Below are 20,996 nucleotides of genomic sequence, written 5' to 3' on the forward strand. Positions count from 1 at the left end.
ATCTGCTGTTTAATATATTCTGTAGGCAATACCTTCACAAATAATATTGTTGGAATTTTATCTGTCTCATAAGTATGTTTTGTATGCTATATTTCTTCAAAGTGAGGTCTTCTTAGAACTGATTTTCTTTGCCAACTTTAAAGTGAACTGCCATAATAAGGTAATCTTCCTGCTCACAGTACTCTGATGGAAAACCTATGACTAAAGTAAGAATTTTGTTATTCTCAGAAATCAAGATCTCCTGGAAGAGAAAGTTTTAAAAGTTTTGAAATTAAAAATACTCTGTATTCCACCTCATATGACAAAGTGGCAACACAAGGTAAGGGTTTAATAATTATTTTATTTATAAATTTCCACCAACTCTTGCCATTCATATTATTCTGGCTATCACAGATGGATTAATAGCATCATCTTATATTTATCTACATGAAAATTAGGGGGAAAAAAGACATACAAACTGTATGAAAATGATACCTTAAAGCTCATATTTACAGTATAGCACTCTGTAAACACACAAGCCTATTAGCTAAAGTCAGCTCTTGTCCTATCGCCATCCAGCTGTACAGTCTTGGGCAAATCATTTGTTTCCTCATTTTTAAATTACCTATCACCTGACTCTTCTAACTCATAGACTCAATTGGATGCATGCAAAAATACCTCTAAAAATACCATGCAGTTTAAGTGTGAAATAAGTTACTATAAAGTGCTTTATTTATGACTAGCCTTCCTCTTTTTAGAGTAACACCATTCATAGTTCAGTAAAAGTCATTTGTTTGCAAAGTGACTCTTTTAAAAGGAAGTCTTCGGCACTAGTCTTACCAACAGTCTGGCAGGATCTGAAGCCAGTGGCTTAACCTTTAGGAACAGAATATGCTATAAATACATATAATAATCATAACTTCTATTTAATAACCAATAAAAGTAGCTTATTAGTTCTCTGAAATAGAATAATCCAAAAGTGACATGCTCAAACTGTGGAGAAAAAACCCATCACAGCTGGCTTAACTGATGTAAAATACAAGTGATAACTGAGGACTGGAAACCAACTTTCACCTAAATTGAAGCTTTTTTGTATAGAAAAACATCAAAGGATAATCACTAAAACTAAAATTCCCTGAAAATTCCTAAAAATTAAAATTCTGAGATTTTTGTTGAAAATTTTCTTTGGCAAAATATTTAGCAGACTACATTATTCTCAAATCAATGTTGTGGCCTTCAAGCAAATTTTTTAGAAAGAGTCACATTGCTTTTTAATTACAAAATGACTATCTCCATGACCTCAAAATTCAAAGGACAACCTAAGTGATATTTATAATGATAAAAAAGGGAAGACTATGGCATGCAGAGCAGAACCACACAATTATGAAAATCTAGCAAACTGATCTCTATTTGTATACTTACAGGGTAAAGCTAACATGATTATCACAAGTTTATTTTGGAATGGAGGAGGAGGAAAATAATTTGCAAATGTATCTTGACTTACTAAGTGTTTGGGTGTGTGCTCAGTCCCGTCTAACTCTTTGAGACCCCGTGAACTATAGCCTACCTGGCTCCTCCGTACAAAGAATTGTCTAGGCAAGAGTACTGGAGCAGGTTGCCATTTCCTACTCCTGGGGATCTTCTCAGCCCTGGGATCGAACCTGCATCTCCTGTAATGGATTCTTTATCACTGTGTCACCTGGTAAGCCCACAATGTACTAAGTACCATGTCATTAATGCAGTCTCCATACTATTACTCTTATGTCAGTTCCTTAGAACTTTTTAGCCTTTAGGTCCTCTAAGCTTTGGTTGGAATTATTTTGGGAATGGTTAGATATATGCAAAGAGTTTTATGCTTTAGAAATGTTCTTGGTTTATCAAAGTGAAAAGATAATTATCACACATAGTGAAAATGTTTGTGATAGCTGCCAACTATTTGGGTACCACTTAGAAAGTATCTTCATCTGATTCAATATCACTCTTGGGTTTGGTAAGTCTTTCCAGTTCTTCTCCATCCTAAAAGGAAACATGAAATCAGTAATTAATTAGGACAAAACTAGAAATGCTCCATTTTTAATGATTACTAATGCGAACCCTTACTAACAAATCATGGATCTTATTTAATTAAACTATAATCTGGCTAAATGAAATGAAATACTTATTCTTGGAAAGTTAATTTTAGACATATAATGAGATCATAAAAATTGGAATGCACTTCTAAGTATTTGAATTTCAAAGTTAACAAGAGCAAAGTAAAGCGCGCCCTCTGCTGGTCCTGAAGGGAAATGACTAAAGGTTGCAAAAATAGGTATAAACTAGGTGTTACCTAAATTCATTTTCTTTTACCTAAAAAAGTAGGGCAAACGGTGTTATTAGACTTTTGGAAAAGAATACAGAATTTATAAATCTATACTCTGACTGAGATCAGAGCAGGCTTATAGTTTTTCCATCTTAAGAATCTGTCGTATCATCACTTCAGAGGCATTAATGAGGGAAGTTCTACCATGAACTCTAATAAACAATAAGCTAACTTTCTCAGAGTAAAATGTTCATTGTATGTATGAACTATTACACGAAGTATGTTCATTGTGTGAACTATCTTTTGTGTTCATGAGAACTGTAAATTTAAACCTAGATAGAGGACTCTATTTTATGTTTTATTTAAACATACATCTAACTCCTAACTTGAGCCTCCAAAAGATCACTGCTGCTGCTAAGTCACTTCAGTCGTGTCAGACTCTGTGCGACCCCATAGATGGCAGCCCATCAGGCTCCCCGTCCCTGGGATTCTCCAGGCAAGAACACTGGAGTGGGTTGCCATTTCTTTCTCCAATGCATGAAAGTGAAAAGTGAAAGTGAAGTCGCTCAGTCGTGTCCGACTCTTTGAGACCCCATGGACTGCAGCCCACCAGGCTCCTCCATCCATGGGATTTTCCAGGCAAGAGTACTGGAGTGGGGTGCCATTGCAGACCTTCCTAAAACGATTATAAGCACTTAGAAGAATATTCAGAATAACTGCATGTGTACTTTTCTAGAAAACAGTTTTGGTCAACCTGCAGAGATTCTTTTGGGGACCAGCTTCTTAGTGAGATAAACAAGGCATGTCCTTCAGCAACCCTCTGGTTTATGAGTAACTACCAAGAAACGGAAAGAGCTAGGCTTTCAATTTAGTGATACATTTAACAAGACTTACTAATGTTGAAGATCAACTTTTCTTATCAAAGAAGTTTTTTTCCTCAACTATGGTGGAGTGAGAAGAGTAATGAATGGATAAGGAGTCAGACCTAATGGGTTTGTTACAAGCTCTTTCACTTAATATCTGTCACCCAGTAAGCCTCTTAGAGTCTGTTTCTTCATTGTAAAGCTATGGAGACTAGACAAGATAACCTATGAAGCATCTCTGGCTCTATGACTCTATAATATTCTATGATACAGCTAATGGATAAGGCCCTTGACACTCTGATTTATAATTTTTTTCAACCCCTGACAGTACTATCATGAGCCCTTACACACAAGGAGTCCAGCAAATGTTGAATGATTTTTTAAACTCACAGAGATCAGATATATCCTGTGATAAAACAGCCCTGATCTATTTCTTTTCTCGTATAACCACGCTTTGAATTTGGGAAGCAGCAGCATCCTCACAAACTTACCCCACTGGAGCGCTCCCAAAGAGTGCCACTTAGATCTCGAATCCTTTCTTTCCTAGGTACGTTTTCCACACCTTGAGGATTGCTGGCATTGTAAATAAGTATTGAGAGAAGAACTGATGGGGCTTCTAAGAAAAACTCCAGGGAGGGCCTGAAGTCAAAGACCAAGACAGACACCGTTGTGATGACGACAGTGGTGACCTGTGCCATCAAGACATGGAACATGTTATCCAGGAACTTCAGAATAAAGGCCACCGAGAGGCCCTGGAATGCAGTTACAAAAATAAGGGCTACTGAAAATGCATTGTGGCCATAAAAAATCCCACAATTCTTAATCTGATCACGGTTACCGCTCTGAAGGCCCAGGGTCAGTCCATTAAAAAGAACACCAAAGAAATAGAGTTTGCTGTTCTGTACGAAAATGCTTTCGGTGAGTTGGTTCCCTTCCTTCAGTATCTTTTCATTATAGATATTGGCCATTGAAGAAATAAAACACTGGACTATAATAAGAACATGGCCCAAGCCAAGACGGATGTGACTGAAAACTCTGGCCGTTGTGTTCCACTGAGCTTCAGAAAATGTCCACTCCTTTGCTGTGCAATTGTCTTTCCTGGGACACTCACTTCTGAAGAGAAGACAGGAATTGGATGGGCTGAAGAGGGCGTCATGATGAAATCCATGTCCTGCCAGGCTATGCTGTGAGGTCTCCGTCCCAGAAGTGAGGGCCACAATAGACAAAAACAGAATCAGGAGGGAAGCCCACTGTATCCCGTTTAGATGCCTCCTGTTCAAAGATGAGAAAGGAGATTTTTAATTACTCATTTTCTCCCCTCCCACATCAACTGTTTCTATTGAACACTTAATTACTTGAGTACTTGGTTGCCTGAACCACATCATTTTTGCTAGCATTCTCTACAATTCAAGTTCAAAGGAAACCTGTTGGGTGAGTCTGCTTCTTGAACTTGTTATTTTTATTCACTTTTTAGAGTAATTGTCCCTTAAGGCCATCCAGTCATTTCTCCTAGATGTTGTTTAGTCACTCAGTCATGTCTGACTCTTTTGCAACCTCCCCTAGGCTCCTCTGTCCATGGAATCTTCCAGGCAAGATTACTGGAGTGAATTGCCATTTCCTCCTTCAGGGGATCTTCACATTGTAAATTTCCTTCGAACTTTTATGTTTAACCAAGTCTCCTCTCTACCTTGAGAGCTGATCTTAGTTGTTTGGTACAATCACTTTTTATCTGGGAATAAAGTACATTAAAGCAGGAATTCTTAATCAAGTTTCCATGAATTGGAAGAAAATGTGATGAACTTTTCTGTGAATTCTTACAGCGTGTGCCAAAGGTTCTATAATACACAGGTGAATTTCTGGCCTTCCCCACCCTCTCCAGGAGACCCTTCAAAGCTCTGTCAAATTTTCAAAAGTATTCATGATCCAGAAATGATTTAAGGAGGAAGCTAGCTCCCTGATCCATAGCCTCATCATAAGGCATTACCCCCCAAACTACTGTTAGATAAGACAAGTTAAAATATATATATATATTTTTAGTGTTTCAGTTGACAAAGTACTTATTTACTTTGTCCAAAAACACATTTTGAGAAAAAGAGGATGTAATGATTATTATTCCATTTTCTAAATTCAGTTTAACGGACACTTAATGAGTATCAACTATGTGCCAGGCATTCTGCAAAGACAAAAAAGACTTGGTCTCCATTCTCTAAGAATTTATACTTTAATAGGGAGAGTCATACCTAAATGATGACAATATAACGTGTGACATGTGATACACAGAACAACTAGGTTACACTGAGGAAGGAACACTTGAGTCTGTAAATAGAATCAGGTATCACTTTGAAGAGGAGATGACACTTAAGCTGAAAGATGAAAAATAAACTGAAGTTTGTCATGTGAAAAGAGAGTTGGTGATATATCCAGGCAGAGGCAAGAGTCTATGCAAAGGCTAAAAGAATGTACGTTGACTAAGGAAAGAGGAGGATGGCAGTCAGGTGGGAACAGCCAAGGACGCTTCTGGAGGTGACAACACCTTCAAGTTTGAAGATCAGTCAGTCAGATGAAGAAGAGGGATACCAAGAATAGAGCAACATAAACAAAGGCAGATGTGTAAAGCAACAGGTGAGAACTAGAAGAATTCTGCAGCATTTGTTGAGCATCTACCATGGGTCAGGCAGTTTGTTCTAGGGCAGGAAATGGTTCTCAGAGGTTAACTGACCTCCCTAAGGTCATGTATTCATGAGAGCAAGGAAGCAGTCCGAGTTATGGTTTTCTTAAGTCCTCCTCCTGGACCAATGCAATTCTTATGTATCAATACAATTCTGAGTACCCAGTATGATTATATGAGAATACGTGTTTGATCTTACCAATGCTTCCATAGAGTTTCATGCTGTGAAACTGCTAACTACACAGTCTCAAAAGCAGCACTATCTGATCATATCATATGTCTTCTTGTGCAGACACTTTCAAATAACCAGATCTAGCACTTCGTGACTGGACTAGCATAGTCCTACTTCATGAGGTCAGAAACTGTTAACTAGTCACTTACATTTCTGAAGGTGTAAGTGGCACACCTTCAGTGGTAGAAAGCTAATGTGATGGAAATTGAAGACACAGATGAAGTGCTTAATTTATAAGAATCATCATATAAGCAATTACTACACATCAAGGTAAAAGAGGCAATGATAATACTCTACAGGTCCTTTAGAAGCTATAGATTTTCACTAATATTGACACTGAGAAAAAAGAACCTAAGAAAGTAAAGCCTTATACAAGCTAAATGGTAACTGCTATAAATAATAACTCATTCAGGAATGTTCTGGGGGTTAAAAATTACTAAGGACTAGGCTGAAAATAGATTTTCAGCAAAGAAAATATAACAGTTAAGTTATTCTGTAAAGTGAGCTGAGAATCTGCACTCTTAGAAATGATGACTGATTATGCCCAGAAGAGTCCTCCTCAGTTTAGGGGATGGACTCATGCAGAAGCTGAAGCTCCAATACTTGTGGCCACCTCACCTGAGCAAAAAGCCGACTCACTGGAAAAGACCCTGATGCTGGGAAAGATTGAGGGCAGGAGGAGAAGGGGACAACAGAGGATAAGATGGTTGGATGGCATCATCAACTCAATGGACATGAGTTTGAGCAAACTCGGGAGACAGTGAAGGACAGGGAAGACTGGCGTGATGCAGTCCATGGGGTTGCAGAGTCAGACACAACTTCGAAACAGAACAACAACAGTAGACACTCAACCGACCTCTCCACTGCTCTGTGAGACATTCAGATTGATGTGTGGAGCTGACCGCTCCTGACTGGAAGGCTGCTTGCTGAACCTGAGGGCCTCTCCTCCCAAGTGAACTTTTTGCTCAAAACAAGTGTCAGTTCCAAAACTTGTTTTTGCCAGGTTAGCTCATTATTCTAATCATATATTTTAATGATTATAGAAACCATAAATTATGTGTGAAAGAAAAGGATTGCTATTTTTATGAAAACTAACTTGAAAGCTTTAGGCAAATCACAAGATTTAAAAAAAAACTGCCTTTGAATTAGGTGCAGGTGAGTTTTAAGATTGGGGAATGAATAATAAAGAATCTACTATAAAAATATTTTTAAGGCTTGTTCCACTTTAAAGAAATTGGAACTGGAAACCATGGATGATGTATAATGAAGGTAGGTTCAAGCAAGAAAGAAGCCAAAGAACTCCCATCAGCAAATCCCAGATACACATAAAGGAAAGGCCTTAGCTCTTCATCAAAGGAATGATGAATGAAAACTCACATATCTTAAGTTAAATTTTCTAAAGTGTGTATATATACGTACACACATATACACAAAATACATATATACACCGTATTTGGTGGTAAACCAAGGCAGAGCAAGAAAATATTTAAGTGGAAAAATAACTTTTTTCAAAAAACCATACATCATACCTTTCTAATTAGCACAGAGGATGACCAGGGACATATTTATCATGAGAACTTATAAAAAATATTTATCATGGGAATGAATGGTTTTGGGGAAATGCTTATATTACTGAGTGGCACTTTTGTGTTTCCTGCTACTTCTGAAAGTAAAGTTTACCACGCTTCCAAGATACCTATGAAAGTTTCAAAATATGTTTTTTAATAATTTTTTTCCCTGCTCATTGAAGAAATCAGAAAAACTCATACACATTCTTTAGGTAAAAGAAAGTGCTGTTCCTGGTTCTGTTCCCAAATCTCGATGTTCAGGTTGAAATATTATTCCCTAAAGCCTAGCAAACAAGAGTATACAACTCTGCCAAGCCTTAAGGGCAAACCAATGGGGCTCTGAGGCATGCTCATCATATTTCCACTTGAATCATTAAAGAGAGAATCTATGCATTCATATGGGATTTAGAATAAGACATTTGGATAGTGGTAGTTTTCTTTTTCTCACTTTCAAATTCTTACAAGTATATTCCTGCATTAGTCATCGGACTTATTTTTTTTCTACCTGTATAGCTTTATACTCTTTACCTGTATGGGAAAGGTATTTGATGGCTTTGCCAGAGTCAAGTATAAGACAAGATCTTCAATATTCTAAATGAGTTATTTATGGCAAACAAATTAAGAACTTGGGATAAAACTCAAACTATTTTTAGGTCAAAATTTTATTGCAAAAGACCATCAAAGAGTCACAAAAATCAAGTTACATAGGGGAAATCAAGCAATATACATTACCACCAATAAAAAGATCAAAACAGAACAAAATTGATTTTAAAATGTATTAACAGGTAATACTTAAAAGGTATTTCCATAAAATACATTATTAGGTTTATTATCATATTTTAGCTCTACTATTTCAAGTAACTTCAGGGCTGATTTGTGAATTACTCAAACTAAGATTCACTCTGGGAACTAAATTAAAGCTCCTGGAAATAATAAAAATGGAGTGATTTATTGTTTCTTTACCAAGTAACTTCTAAGTATTCAAAACAAAGAGATATTCACAAACTTAGAGGATGAACTTGCAGTTGCAGAGGGAAAGGATGGAGTGAACGGATACTAGGGAGTTTGGGATGGACATGTACACACTGCCATATTTAAAATGGATAACCAACAAGGACCTACTGTATAGCCTGGATAGGAGAGATGTTTGGGGAAGAATGGATACACATGTTATGTATGGCTGAGTCCCTTCGCTGTTCACCTGAAACTATTATAACACTGTTAATCGGCTATACCCCAAAACAAAATATAAAGCTTAAAAAAAAACAGAGATACTAACAACAAAGTTAACAAATGCCTAAGAATCAATATTACTGCTTTGAATATTAAAAGGTAAAATACATGAAAAAAAAGTTTGAACAATAGTTCATAATGTTGTTTGCCCCTCTGCCCCCAGCCTATTCACCTAGACTCCCTCCTCTGCAGCCAAGGGGAGCTGCCCAAAGGCTGCAAAATGCTTAGTGGCTCCGGGCTCCAGGCAGGCCCAGTCTAACTGCACCTACCATTAGTGGTCCTTACGGGATTAAGTTAAAATAGGGCGGAGAGGCCCTGTGGAGGCCCTAGGGTTTTCTGGTCACTGCCTGATGGAGAGCCTCCCCGCATAGCTGCCCACATGGCAGTCAGGGCACCCTGGGCAGGGCTTTTCCAAGTGGCCCTCACCTCAGCCTATGGCCCTGCTCATGCTCTGGAGTCACTAAAAAAAACAACCAACCAACTCTGGACACAGCTAGAGCTACTGGCCAATCTCAAGCCAGGCAATAACATACTTTTAACCTTCTCTTTGGGAAAATCAGTTTTAAATTAATGTAATTTTTGCATAATACTTATGCATTACATAGTAACACCATGCATACGCATAAACTATCATTTCATAGGAAGAAAACGTTTTTTTAACTTAAAGGTAAAAAAAAAAACCTCAAACAAAACAAAACAAAAAAATGCATGTTTCTGAAACCATTGCTCCCCTAATAGTGAACCTTTTTGTGTGTCAGTGCCAATAGTTTTTCCTTTATGGAAATGAATCTCAATTTTATCACAGGACTCAATATAAAAATATAATTGCTTACATATATCTCCTTAGAAGCCAACTTTTATCCTACTAAGTGATATTCACGCTGATTTTAAAGACCATAAAATGTTTTTGGATTAGCATTCTTTACTTATTAGTTCGACTGAATTATTCTCACAATTCATAAATGAAGAAAGTAATCAAAAAGCAAATTTCAGTTACTCTAACATTTAAATTGGTTGAAATGCTATGTTCATTTTTTTCCCCATATCTTACATCAACCACTAAACTGAATGCTTCCTCAAGGTAAAAGAAAATCTTTCAAGAATATCATATAATTTCTAAACTGAATGCATCAAGGGATTCCACAAATAACTGCTGAGTGCCTATGTACCAAGCCTTTCACCCTTCTGTGCACATCAATTATGAAAACACTCTGTCACAGTACACTGAGAAAGAAATTAAAAACAGAAAGTAAATGTAAAATTAAAACAATCACAACAAATATAACAAAAAGTTATTTTATTTTCCATCATCACCACCATCATTAAACAACAAATTAAACCGGAGTTAAGTACCCAGATCCTGTATCACTTTAGGACATTCTGGCCTTTTCTTTGCAGCAGAGACTATTTAAATGTGATGCAAATCCTCTGCCAGTTACAGCTTAAATAATATACTTATCTCAAGGACTTTAATAAAGACAATTTGTCACTTTTTATCATCTCCAAACTCCAAATAACAAATACATTAATTTTAGGAACTTCTTGGTTCCCTATTAATGTACAGAGATTCTGTTAAAAAAAAAAGAAAAAGCTAATGAATTCTTTGTTGAAAATCCGGCACTAAAAATTAAAGTAATTAAAATCCAGTCATTTGTCTCTTTTTTTGAGATGCTAAGGAAAAACATTTCAAACAGTGAATTGCAACTGCTTTCCAGATGGGTTAGACAACCTGCCCAATACACAAAGCCAATTAGCAATAAAATCCCGGCCTTGGGATTCAGAGGGTATATCATCTGAAACAAGGCGGTGCCACTTTAAAGTATGATATATGCTTTCACAACAAGTTACTTACTTCAGTACTATCCTGAATAGGAGAGCTGTTGTTATAATGCTAAAATTTGAGAAGATAACAGCCATGGCCTAGAAAGAAAGAGAAGATAGAGTTACAATCCAAACAAAGCACTGACCTCAGAAATCTCCCAGCTTGGTGCAAGTTCACCTGACAAAAAAAGCTTTTTGGTCAAAACCCAGAGGGGTTATTAGGGCAACTACTTCACTAGAGGATTAAATTCTATTTTTATTGCTGGTTGAATTTATGCAGATATGATCAAATCATTGTACAGGCTTTGAAAATGTGCTGAAGTTCAGCAAATGCCTGAGTAATAATCTGTAAGAGCAGATCTGGAAATACTTATAAACTCTAAAGGTTTAAGTCCAGAAATAATAGTTACCATGACTATAAAGCATACTTTTTCAAGCTCTCAAAGAGATTTATATAGTCTTTTAACGCTGATTCTGTGGGTAGAGAGAAAAGGCAAGTACTGTTAGGCTCATTTATACATTAGGAAGACAGAGGTATAGGTTTTTAAGCATTTTTAATGTTCTAGAATGAAATCAATTTACTTGGTTGAACTACAGTGATTCAATATCAGTGATTCATTACCAAACTCATACTTGACAGTCCTTTGGATTTATTCCCATTGTTCTGAACAATGGAAAAAATTAGAAAGGTGCTAGCCAGATTTTTATAAAGGTTTGTTTCTCTGAATTCAGTAAAATTGCACATATGAGAATATTAATCTGAATATATGTACACTTTGGCCCAGAAAGTATGAAATTTATCAGTATCCTCATAACTGGATCTGACAATGTTAATTATTTTTAAAAACAAGTCCTACTGCCTTCTTCCTGTCACTTTACATTGATTAAACCCTAAAGAGTTTCCACAATCTATACAACCAGTAAACATGACTAATATACAGCTGAATCAGAGAAATGAGTAAATCCAATAAAAACCAGCAAAAACTCCAAGAATACAACATTGCTCTTTTTCCACTCCACTTTTATGGGAACCATTAAGGTTTTCTCTGTAGATGAATGCTTGCAAACTCCTGGTTAGGAGGCAAGTAAGAGGAGATGAGAAAAGTATGTGGCTGGTAAGGGGGAAAGTGGTGGCTCTGATCAGTCACAGTAAGAGCAGTGCAAAGGTCCACAATGAAACAGCCCGCTGGCCTGGGGCCCTGTATCTACTCTGTCCAGGTAGTAGTACACAATAAACAAAATATCAGAGCTCTTTGCCCCCAAACTGCCATGCATCTCTAATTCTTTCCCACTAGGCTTGGGCACAGCAATACACAGAATATGAATGCCAAGGGATTTATTTTGTAGTATCTGTGGTTGTAAGCGATGAGGAAGGAAGAGCAAAGCAATAAGTTGTAACAACAGGAAGCTGCAATCTTGCTTCAGTACTGGGGATTTAGCAAAGCGGTATAAATTCAGAGCTAGTCTGTTAGATACCAACAAAACACAACAAACATATACTTGTTGAATGTGAAAAATTATGTCGTTGGGTACAGGAATTCTCAGATCTGAAAAACAAAAGTGAAAGAATTTAGAAGAGGACACAGTTTAGATGCAATGAACTTACTAATAAAATGGACCACAGGTAAAGGAACCTCAGGTGCTCTGGGGTTCTGGCCCAGGTCCTTGCCTTTGGGCTAGTATGGTAACATTATTCTATTTTTATCAAGCAGTTTGGTTTTGCCTGGTTCTAATCTTCTAAACTGTGCAAAAGAATCAAACTCCTGTTCTCTACCTCAGTGCCTTCTTGCACCCTCCTTTTCACCCCACTCTCAAACTGATTTGGCTATACCTAAAGAGGCTTCAAACACAGGATTAGTGTCAACAGAAATCCTACTTATAATCAAAATGAATGAATTTGCTCTTTAAAACACATTTTGTTAAATGCAGCAACAGAAACTTTCATTTTATAAAATAAAATTATAGACAGGAAAAAAATACATGTGATTCCAAATGAATAATAAGTAAAAGCAGAAGTATGTGTTAATCACTCAGTCGTGTCTAACTGTTTGAGACCCCATGGACTGTAGCCCGTCAGGCTCCTCTATCTATGAAATTCTCCAGGCAAAGAATACTGGAATGGGTTGCCACTTTCTGCTCCAAAAGCAAAAGACCAAAGTTTAATTCTGATTACTAGTGGCTCTCTAAATTGGCACAGGGAATGCCAGGAGAGATAAGAAGCATTTCTAGTATTATCAGTCATGGACAGCATTTAGATTGGGAGGATAGAATCTCTACCCTTAAACAACTTGTTGGTTAAATGACAGGACTAACACAAAAAGAAAATCATACCAATAGAATACATATAAATCACATAAAACAAGTATAAGAGCGGTACACTGAGAATATAATTTTCTGAGTTGAACAACAGAATCAGCCTGGAGGTCCTGGGTATTGAGATTAGCATTAGAGGTGCATGACCACAGGATGGCTCAGAAACTAGGCAGATAGGTTAAGATTACACAGAGATGGCTCTAGATCCAGGGATCAGGAAGCAGCTCCTTCAGATCAGTCAGCACAGTGTAATACAGTTATCTTTCACAGTGGGAGAGTCTGGCAAGTAGATTGGCTGTGCTCAGATGATTCTGGTAAAACCTTAGGAAGGCCAGTGAGGCAATGAGAAACTAACAAAGGTAAGGAAAACAATTAAAAAAGAGAAAAAGGTTAGTTCTGGGATTCATTTCTCTTGTCTTTTCAGTGCTATTTTCTTTGTCTTTATTTACTTACAGGCTGAAGATAGGAAAGGACATAGAAGACAATCAAATTATCCAGGAAATAAAGAAAGGCAGGAATGGACCACTTCATGAAATTAAAGAATTCCTTCCAGGAACCACATCTCAACTTTCTATTTTGATGATCTTCTGGAGAAAGAAATACAGCAATAAATATATAACCTTGATAAGAATGCACATACTTTTAGAGAAAGTAACTTATATCAACTCCTGACAACAATTCTTTAAAAGAGGCTTAACAAATTTGTTTTCATAAGTGACTATTAGTCTTGAGAAATCAAGGACAACACAGGATTTCATTACTGTCTTTCTTCATCCCACCACTGTGTCCATCACTGGTATCAGCAACACCTTAGGAATTACGATTTTCTTAATTTCTGCTAACCTGAGATAGATGTATCACTGAAGAATGCAACTCAGGATACCTTTACAGTTTCTCTTACTACTCTGAGCATAAAGCCAAAAGAGATCAACAAGTTCAAATTTTTAAGTGGAAAGAAAAATCAATCACTTGTGCTGGAATTTTTTTACCCTGCCGGGCTGTGTGAGGGGAGGAGGGGGAGGGAATCACAAAAGGGAGATATTAACTAAAACTTAAATAGACGGGAGTAGATAAAATTGACTTTTACTCATCCTAGTATGAGTTATTATCCTATCTCTAAGATTCCAAAAACTTAGGAAGGTACTGTAACAGAGAATGTAAAATAAAACAAAAAGATAGAAGTCAATTTAAATTTAAGCCCTAGTAAATGACACATACATTTTATGAGATAAGAAATGTATTCTACCAACTAGAAACGTCGCACAGACTGAAACTTTAGAAAATGAAAAGACATCTTTCAGGGCAAGCGTTTGGCAGTCTAAAGTTCTCTGTTTACCTGATGTGGGAAGGCAGACCAAAGTAGTAGAGAGGTAAGGTTCAATAACTGGAGAATTAATAGCCACAAAAAGCTACTTACTTTAGATGTGAGGAAGGATTAGTACCCTTATTTGATAGCTAATGAAACTGGAACTCAGAAAAGTAAAATAATCTGCCCCAGAATATAGTTTCTCTAACTTCCAAGTGGTATGCCGCCTCCCCTAAAGGAAATGAGGATGGCTGTCCAGTATGCTACATATCAAGTTAGACAGCAGTGATTTAGATGATTCTGAACTTGGATACAAACTAACTCCCTATGGGACACCCCACAGGAACAAGTCAAGAGGCAGAGCAGTGGACAGGACGCTAGGACAGTTGGGGCTCTGCCCCCTCCTACCCAGCACCACCTCACACTTTCTGTTTGAGCCTGTTCCTTACCTGCCAAACATGGGTAATCATACTTCTATTTGTATCTTAGCATCTTCATATATACAATTAATGGGCTAGGCTAACTGACATAAAATGTTCCTTTCAGTTCTAACATTTTTTGATTCTCTGATTTTTAACCAGTTATATAGTACCATGTCAAGACTCACCTTTCTTTAAAACCCAGAATGACACAAGCGCACAGAAAACCAGCTTTACCAGTTCTGAGCACACATTCACAGTAGTTGGAAGATAATCATATTTGTTCTCTGAAATGAAACAGAAATATTTTTTAACTATAAATTTTGGTCTATATAATGTTTGTTGTTGTTTAGCTGCCCAGTTGTGTCTGATCCTTTTGTGATTCCATGGACTATAGCCTGCCAGGCTCCTCTATCCATGGGATTTCCCAGGCAAGAATACTGGAGTGGGTTGCCATTTCCTTCTCCAGGGGAATCTTCCAGGGATTGAACCTGCATCTCCTGTATTGGCAGGCAGATTCTTTACCACTGAGCCACCAGGGAAACCCATATAATGCTTACATATACTAATGGTTAATAATTTAGAGTTGTTTCTAAACTTAATAGTTAGATTTTAATACTGGTTACATTAAATTTCATCCAGTTGGCTTTGTTCTTTCCGATGTTTGAGTCAATGCACCTAATGTGTTAGTTAGTCCTACCCCAGTATTTTATTATCTTTGAAATTGAGAACTACATCTCTAATGTTTTCATTCAAGTTGTTGAAAAATGTGCTGAGGGGGCTAGGGCTACCAGCAAAGAAAGCTTTGTGGTATGGTGTTAGAGACCACCTTCTAAATGGACTATTACTTAACAATCAGGGCCTGACTCATCAACCAGCTATCAACTTACGTAGTTGAATTATTACCCAGCTCATGGTTCCTCTTAAGTGTCTTATGTGCCTTGCTTAAACCAACATACATTCTGTGATATTCCCTAACTCAGAGGTTTCCTATCTGTTTCATATCACGGTCCACACGGAAAACATTATTTGTTAGGCACTTTGGGACAAACAGATGTTGAGGTAACAAGAAGAAAGCAGCCTGAGGCAAGAGGCAACTGGCCCAGGGCTCTGGAGTGGACAAACACGCTCTCAGACACATCCAAACCCACTGACACATTAGGAAGAGATGTCCCAACTTACAAGTCAATCTAATTAGGAAATGAGATTTGGTTAGTACATATTGACTTAGCTGTTACTTCTTTTTTCCAAATGCTTACAAACAACTTGTTCGATACTTTTACCAAGGACAAACATAAATTTTATCCAGTACTATTTTGAGGCATGCATTTTAAAAAAAATATTTGCTTTGTTTCCCTTGGTTGTCATATGAAAAAACCAAACTGGCCAAGTAGAAAGGAAAAAAGCCAACTCAACATTCTTTCTCCCCAGAACATCCTTTCTTCCTCTTTTCTGTGGTTTTCCCTGACCTTCTCAACCCATGCATAATCAATCCTTTATTCTTCTCCAATCCTGTAGCACTACTGTAAGCAGATGAAGTTGGGGGTCCCTGGAGAAAGAGAACAGGCATGGCTCTCTTGACATGAGATGCCATTTTTAGCTTAAGTCATCTGTGACCTAAACTTGGCCACAATGCTTATCTCTGAACAGGTCTCAGTAATTAAGAATCTTATGGAAACAAAAGAATGTAGGAATAAACTGTTATCAGTCAAGATATCAGTTCATAAGATATTTGACCATATCAGTTATAAAGATATCAGTAAAGATATCAGTTCATAAGATATTCGACCATATCGGTTATAAAGACTCCCAGTTCAGTTTCAATGGTAAAGATGACACTGCAGTGTTCAACCACCAGATCAACCAGAAGCTAAGGGATGGCGATGTTGATCTCTTCTGCCCCTCGCAACTTCAGTCAGCTACAGTTTGGATTCTGTCAATAACCCAAGCCCCTTCATAAAATGCAGCTTAACTTAAAACTTCCTCAATTTTGCTGTTTGGGGAGACACTGCTTTGGGAAAGCTCTCAGGTGTTCTCCTTACTTGCTACAAGTAATAAATCCTTTCTTCTCCTGACCTTTGGCCTGGTTGTATCTTTTGGTTCAACACCTATCAAGAGATGAACCCAGTTTTCGGGTAACTACCTATAAATCTTTTAACAGTGCTTGTAACACTGTATTATGTTTATTTTTTATGTTGTATGTCTTACCCTTAAAATGTAAGCTTCTAATAAGACAGGGACCATGTTAGTCATCTTCCTATGCCTGGCAGTTAAGTGGTCTGTACTACAGGAACTTACTTAACTGCCTCTTAAACTTCGTCCATCATTAAAAGCTTATCTAAGAACATCTTTCCCTCCCTTTCTGAGCTCAAAGCTAGACTGAAATCACATTCTATTATCCTCCAACAATACTTGCATTATTCTCTGGCATGATATACATGAGCATACATGCACACACAAAAATAGAGGGCCTCAGACCACAACTTTCAAACTCTTGTCACCGCTCTTCAACTCATTCTTGTGTTTTGTTTTTTTCCTTGCATTTCTCTCATGGCTGATTCCAAATCATGCCATGGTATCATTCCACTCACCTTCTGCCCACACTCACAATCTTGTCTACACCACACTCATCCTTACTGGTTTCTCTTCAGTCCCAGAGAGGACAGCAATGGCCTCACTATTCATCCATTCTCCCCATTAAAACCTTCCCTTCTCTTCAGGAGCTTTGTTACAGTAAGTATTTCCTCTGGCTTCAGTGTATCTTTTTTGTCTTTCTATTAATTGCCTTCTTCTCCTCTCCTACAAATATGCTCAAGATTACCAACTCAAAAAAAAACCTCCATTATACCCACTTTCCACTCAGAGCTTGTCCCCAAACAGTCTGGTTTCTGATCCCACCTCAGTACTCCAACTATCTAGTCCCTGAGCCTTCTAATTAGTAATTCCAAAGGGCAGGTTTTAATCCTTATCTCATCCTGATATTGCAATTCTCCCCCTGGTCTTCAAACTCCCTTCTACAAGTCATGTGCATTTAGTTCTCTCATCTTTCTAATTCCTTCTTAAGGTCCTTCTGAGTATTCACATGCCTGTTAACCATTGGCATTCCTCAGATTTCTATCTTTGGCTCTTATTTTCTCATTCTGTGTGCTTACCCTGAATGAGCCCTCTTCTCATCAAGTTTTAAATGTCAATTTAATATTAATGTTTCCAAATCTGTATTCTTGAACATTTAATGCTCACTAAATATATCCACATGAAGAACTATCTTCTATTTATTCACTACACTGGCAGTTCCTTGACATGTGTGAAGTGCTAGACACTGCAGGACACAGCTCCTGGCCTCATGTGAGGTACAAGAGCTAAAATTTTAATCTCTATGAGCTCTGTCCAATCTCCTCTTCCTCCTTGGTCTCCATCTCAATTGGGAGCATCATTAGTCTACTGGGCATCTAAACCAGAAACCTCTGAGTGAGCTATCCAATACTTCCATCTCCTTCAGTCTCCACATTCAGTACACTCTCCAAGTCCTGTCTTTTTTTTTTGGTCACACCACACCGCTTATAGGATCTTAGTTCCCTCAACCAGGGATTGAACCAGGGCCCTCTGCCAGTGAGAAAGTGGAGTCCTAACCACCAGACTACCAGGGAATTTTCAAGTCCTGTGTTTTCTATGTTTAGAATATTTCTTGAATCTATCCTCTTTTCTCTACTCCTACTTTAAAATCCTTCATTAGTTTTCATCATCTGTGGCTCGAATTTGTAATAACTCCCCAACTGGCTACTTCTCTTTTCCTTTAGTCTTGTCTTCAGCCAGCTATTGTAACAGTCTTTCTCATTTTACCCAGCTGTTTACAGTTCTCCAAGTACTCCCTGTCCCCCAGAATCTACAGCCTAGAGAATAAAGTGTCAGATCCTTAGCATGGCCTGTGTGATCAACTATGTGATCATTGCCCTCTCTAGCCAAGCACTCCTTCCTCCCCTCCTCCAAGTCCTTAAAATTTTTTCTCAGTAATTCTGAATGACATGTTCTCACAATCCACCCGGCTTCTTGATACATCTGTCGATTTTTACAGGCTGCTGCTTCTGTTTTGAATACCTTTGCCCACCTTGTCTTCTTGTAGGTCAACTGTCACCTTACCAGGGAAGTGTTCCCTGATCTCTTTGCAGTCCACGTCACGCTCTCTCAGAGAGAATATATCACCTTCTACTCTAAACTACCTCTGCATCTTTGGTATAGAACTGCAATTATACTGTATTTTCTTGATGCATTTACATGTATTTTCTCTACTAATAAACTGTGAATTCTTAAGAATAAGGTCTACATATTATGCATTTTGAACCTTAATACTAACATTTAGCTCAGTGTGAATTAAGCTGTTAAAATATAAATTTTTACATCAGGAATAATAAAAGATTTCTTGAGTACGTATTTACCAAAACTAATAACCTGTACTGTTCCACTGATAATGTAATTAAAATAGTACCTTACAAATGCCAGGTGACCAAATATATCTCCTATTTCAAAATAAGTTATATATTGCTATAGGCTCAGAAACATTTGCTGACTGAAGCAACAGTCAGATGTTATGATCTGTTCTGCAAAAGTTTTGATCTGTACTTAACTGACAAAAATTTTACTCAGCATCAAAAATTTTTCTTGGTAAGGAATGCAAGAGTAAAGAATCATATTTAAACATGTTTTATCATTTACATGAAGCAGAGGGCTTTTAAAGTCAGTCCTGTCAGACTCTTTGTGACCTCATGGACCATAGCCCTGGATTGTAGCCCACCGGGTTCCTTTGTCTATGGAATTCTCCAGGCAAGAACACTGGAGTGGGTTGCCATTCTCCTCTCCAGGGACCCTTCGCCACCTAGGGACTGAACTGGGGTCTCCCACCTTGCAGGCAGATTCTTTACCATCTGCGCCACCAGATGGTGGCCAACTTTTAAGAGTATTATTCCCATTTTATATACAAGGAAACTAAAAACAAGAAAATGTGCAGTTAGATGGAAGTGCTCCATACATATTCCAAATCTTAACTTACCTTCATTAGCTGAATATTTTACCAGTAGGATGCGACTTGAGCTTAAAGTAATGAATATGGCCCCCAGCAGGAATGTATACATTGCTGACGAGGCGCTTAACATGGGATGACCACAACTGCTTTCCATTCCACTGCTTTTTAATTCCCTTAAAGAGAATAATAAGTTCAATCAGCAACCATGCTGGCAGATTAAGCATAACACAAGTACCACTTATTTGTGAAGAACAGAAAAGGAATTTTTTTAGATGTCTAGCTATGGCTATACCTAAACCAAAAGTTGAGGAGTACAAAAGAAACCAGGGGAAAGGAAATCAAAGAGTCAATTTTAAAATCTCTGATCGGAGGGGGGAACTCCTTAGACAGTAAAGACGAGAGCCAGGTTAGAAGTGCTGTCCTCTAACCTGGACACTTTAGAAGGACACTTTAGGACTGCAGAATTCTGCAGAAAAACAATGCTTTAACTTTCATTCTTATGAGCAACTTTGCTCTAGAAGATAATTTCAGATTTGTATTTTTCTCCTCAGTAGCGTCTTTCCATAGGATGAAAAAGCGCTTGCTGGGTAAGATTTCGTTGCCATAAAGACCAAATGAAAATATCCGAAACACTACTGTTAATTTATACTGAATTACTGTTGAAAGTAGAAGATAACTTAAATATCAATGACTCTAAGGCCTTCTTTGGATATATTAAGGCCACTAAACTCTAGGCCGGATAATTAACTTGCCCAAACCAACCTAGTATAAAGACAGCGCACAGGACCTGGGAAACTGATGGGAGACGCGTTGAAAAATGCCAACACCCACAACCCTAGCGGGCCTAAGCCTACAGAGGCCAAAGAGATATCTCCCCTCCTCGGTAAGGACAGGTTTCTCTCCAACATCTAGGAACGCCTTCTAGTCACACATGCGCAAGAGGGATCTGGTCTGCTGCGCCCTCCCGTCAAACGCACGCGCACTTCTTTGCCCCGGGCGCGGGGGGCGCGGTTACCTCGGTCCCTTCGAAGAGCTTCTAGTGGAAGAACGCACATCCTAGAGCTGAGACAATAACTGTCTCGCTCGGCAACAGCAGCAGCAGCGGCAGCTTTTAGGGTCCATAGGCGAGGGAGCTATGAGAGGAAAAGAAAGGCGAATAGGCCTCTGGACAAGACCCTCCTATTCCGGAACAAAAAGCACAATAACGATCCGATGGGGAATGACCGGACCTGCCGCCCATTGCGCAGGCGCGCCCAGTGTTACGCTTCCGGAGGGAGG

At 38.1% G+C, this 20,996-nt stretch overlaps 1 protein-coding gene across 13 annotated transcripts; it reads right to left on the reverse strand.

Moving 5' to 3' along the window:
* Positions 1 to 320: 320 nt before the first annotated feature.
* On the reverse strand, positions 321 to 20,973 carry SLC35A5 (solute carrier family 35 member A5). Of its 13 annotated transcripts, none has more exons than XM_086406627.1 (9): positions 20,734 to 20,973; positions 19,746 to 19,891; positions 14,890 to 14,988; positions 13,430 to 13,563; positions 12,164 to 12,210; positions 11,074 to 11,137; positions 10,695 to 10,762; positions 3,633 to 4,413; positions 321 to 1,995 (listed from the first exon to the last, which is right to left on the reverse strand). In XM_086406627.1, the coding sequence occupies exons 6-9, from the start codon at positions 11,074 to 11,076 to the stop codon at positions 1,927 to 1,929; spliced, it is 921 nt and encodes a 306-aa protein (XP_086262753.1). In that variant the 5' UTR covers positions 11,077 to 11,137; positions 12,164 to 12,210; positions 13,430 to 13,563; positions 14,890 to 14,988; positions 19,746 to 19,891; positions 20,734 to 20,973; the 3' UTR covers positions 321 to 1,926. The 13 variants fall into 13 exon arrangements, with proteins under 13 accessions (XP_086262753.1, XP_086262774.1, XP_086262792.1 ...); XM_086406648.1 differs by lacking the exon at positions 20,734 to 20,973 and adding an exon at positions 20,481 to 20,694; XM_086406666.1 differs by lacking the exon at positions 20,734 to 20,973 and adding an exon at positions 20,481 to 20,662 and having other exon boundaries at positions 13,430 to 13,560.
* Between the last annotated feature and the right edge of the window lie 23 nt (positions 20,974 to 20,996).

Source organism: Bos grunniens, chromosome 1 (assembly GCF_055505025.1).
Source record: "Bos grunniens cultivar Pamir isolate PY7600 chromosome 1, Bosgru_T2T1.0, whole genome shotgun sequence".
NCBI lineage: Eukaryota > Metazoa > Chordata > Mammalia > Artiodactyla > Bovidae > Bos > Bos grunniens.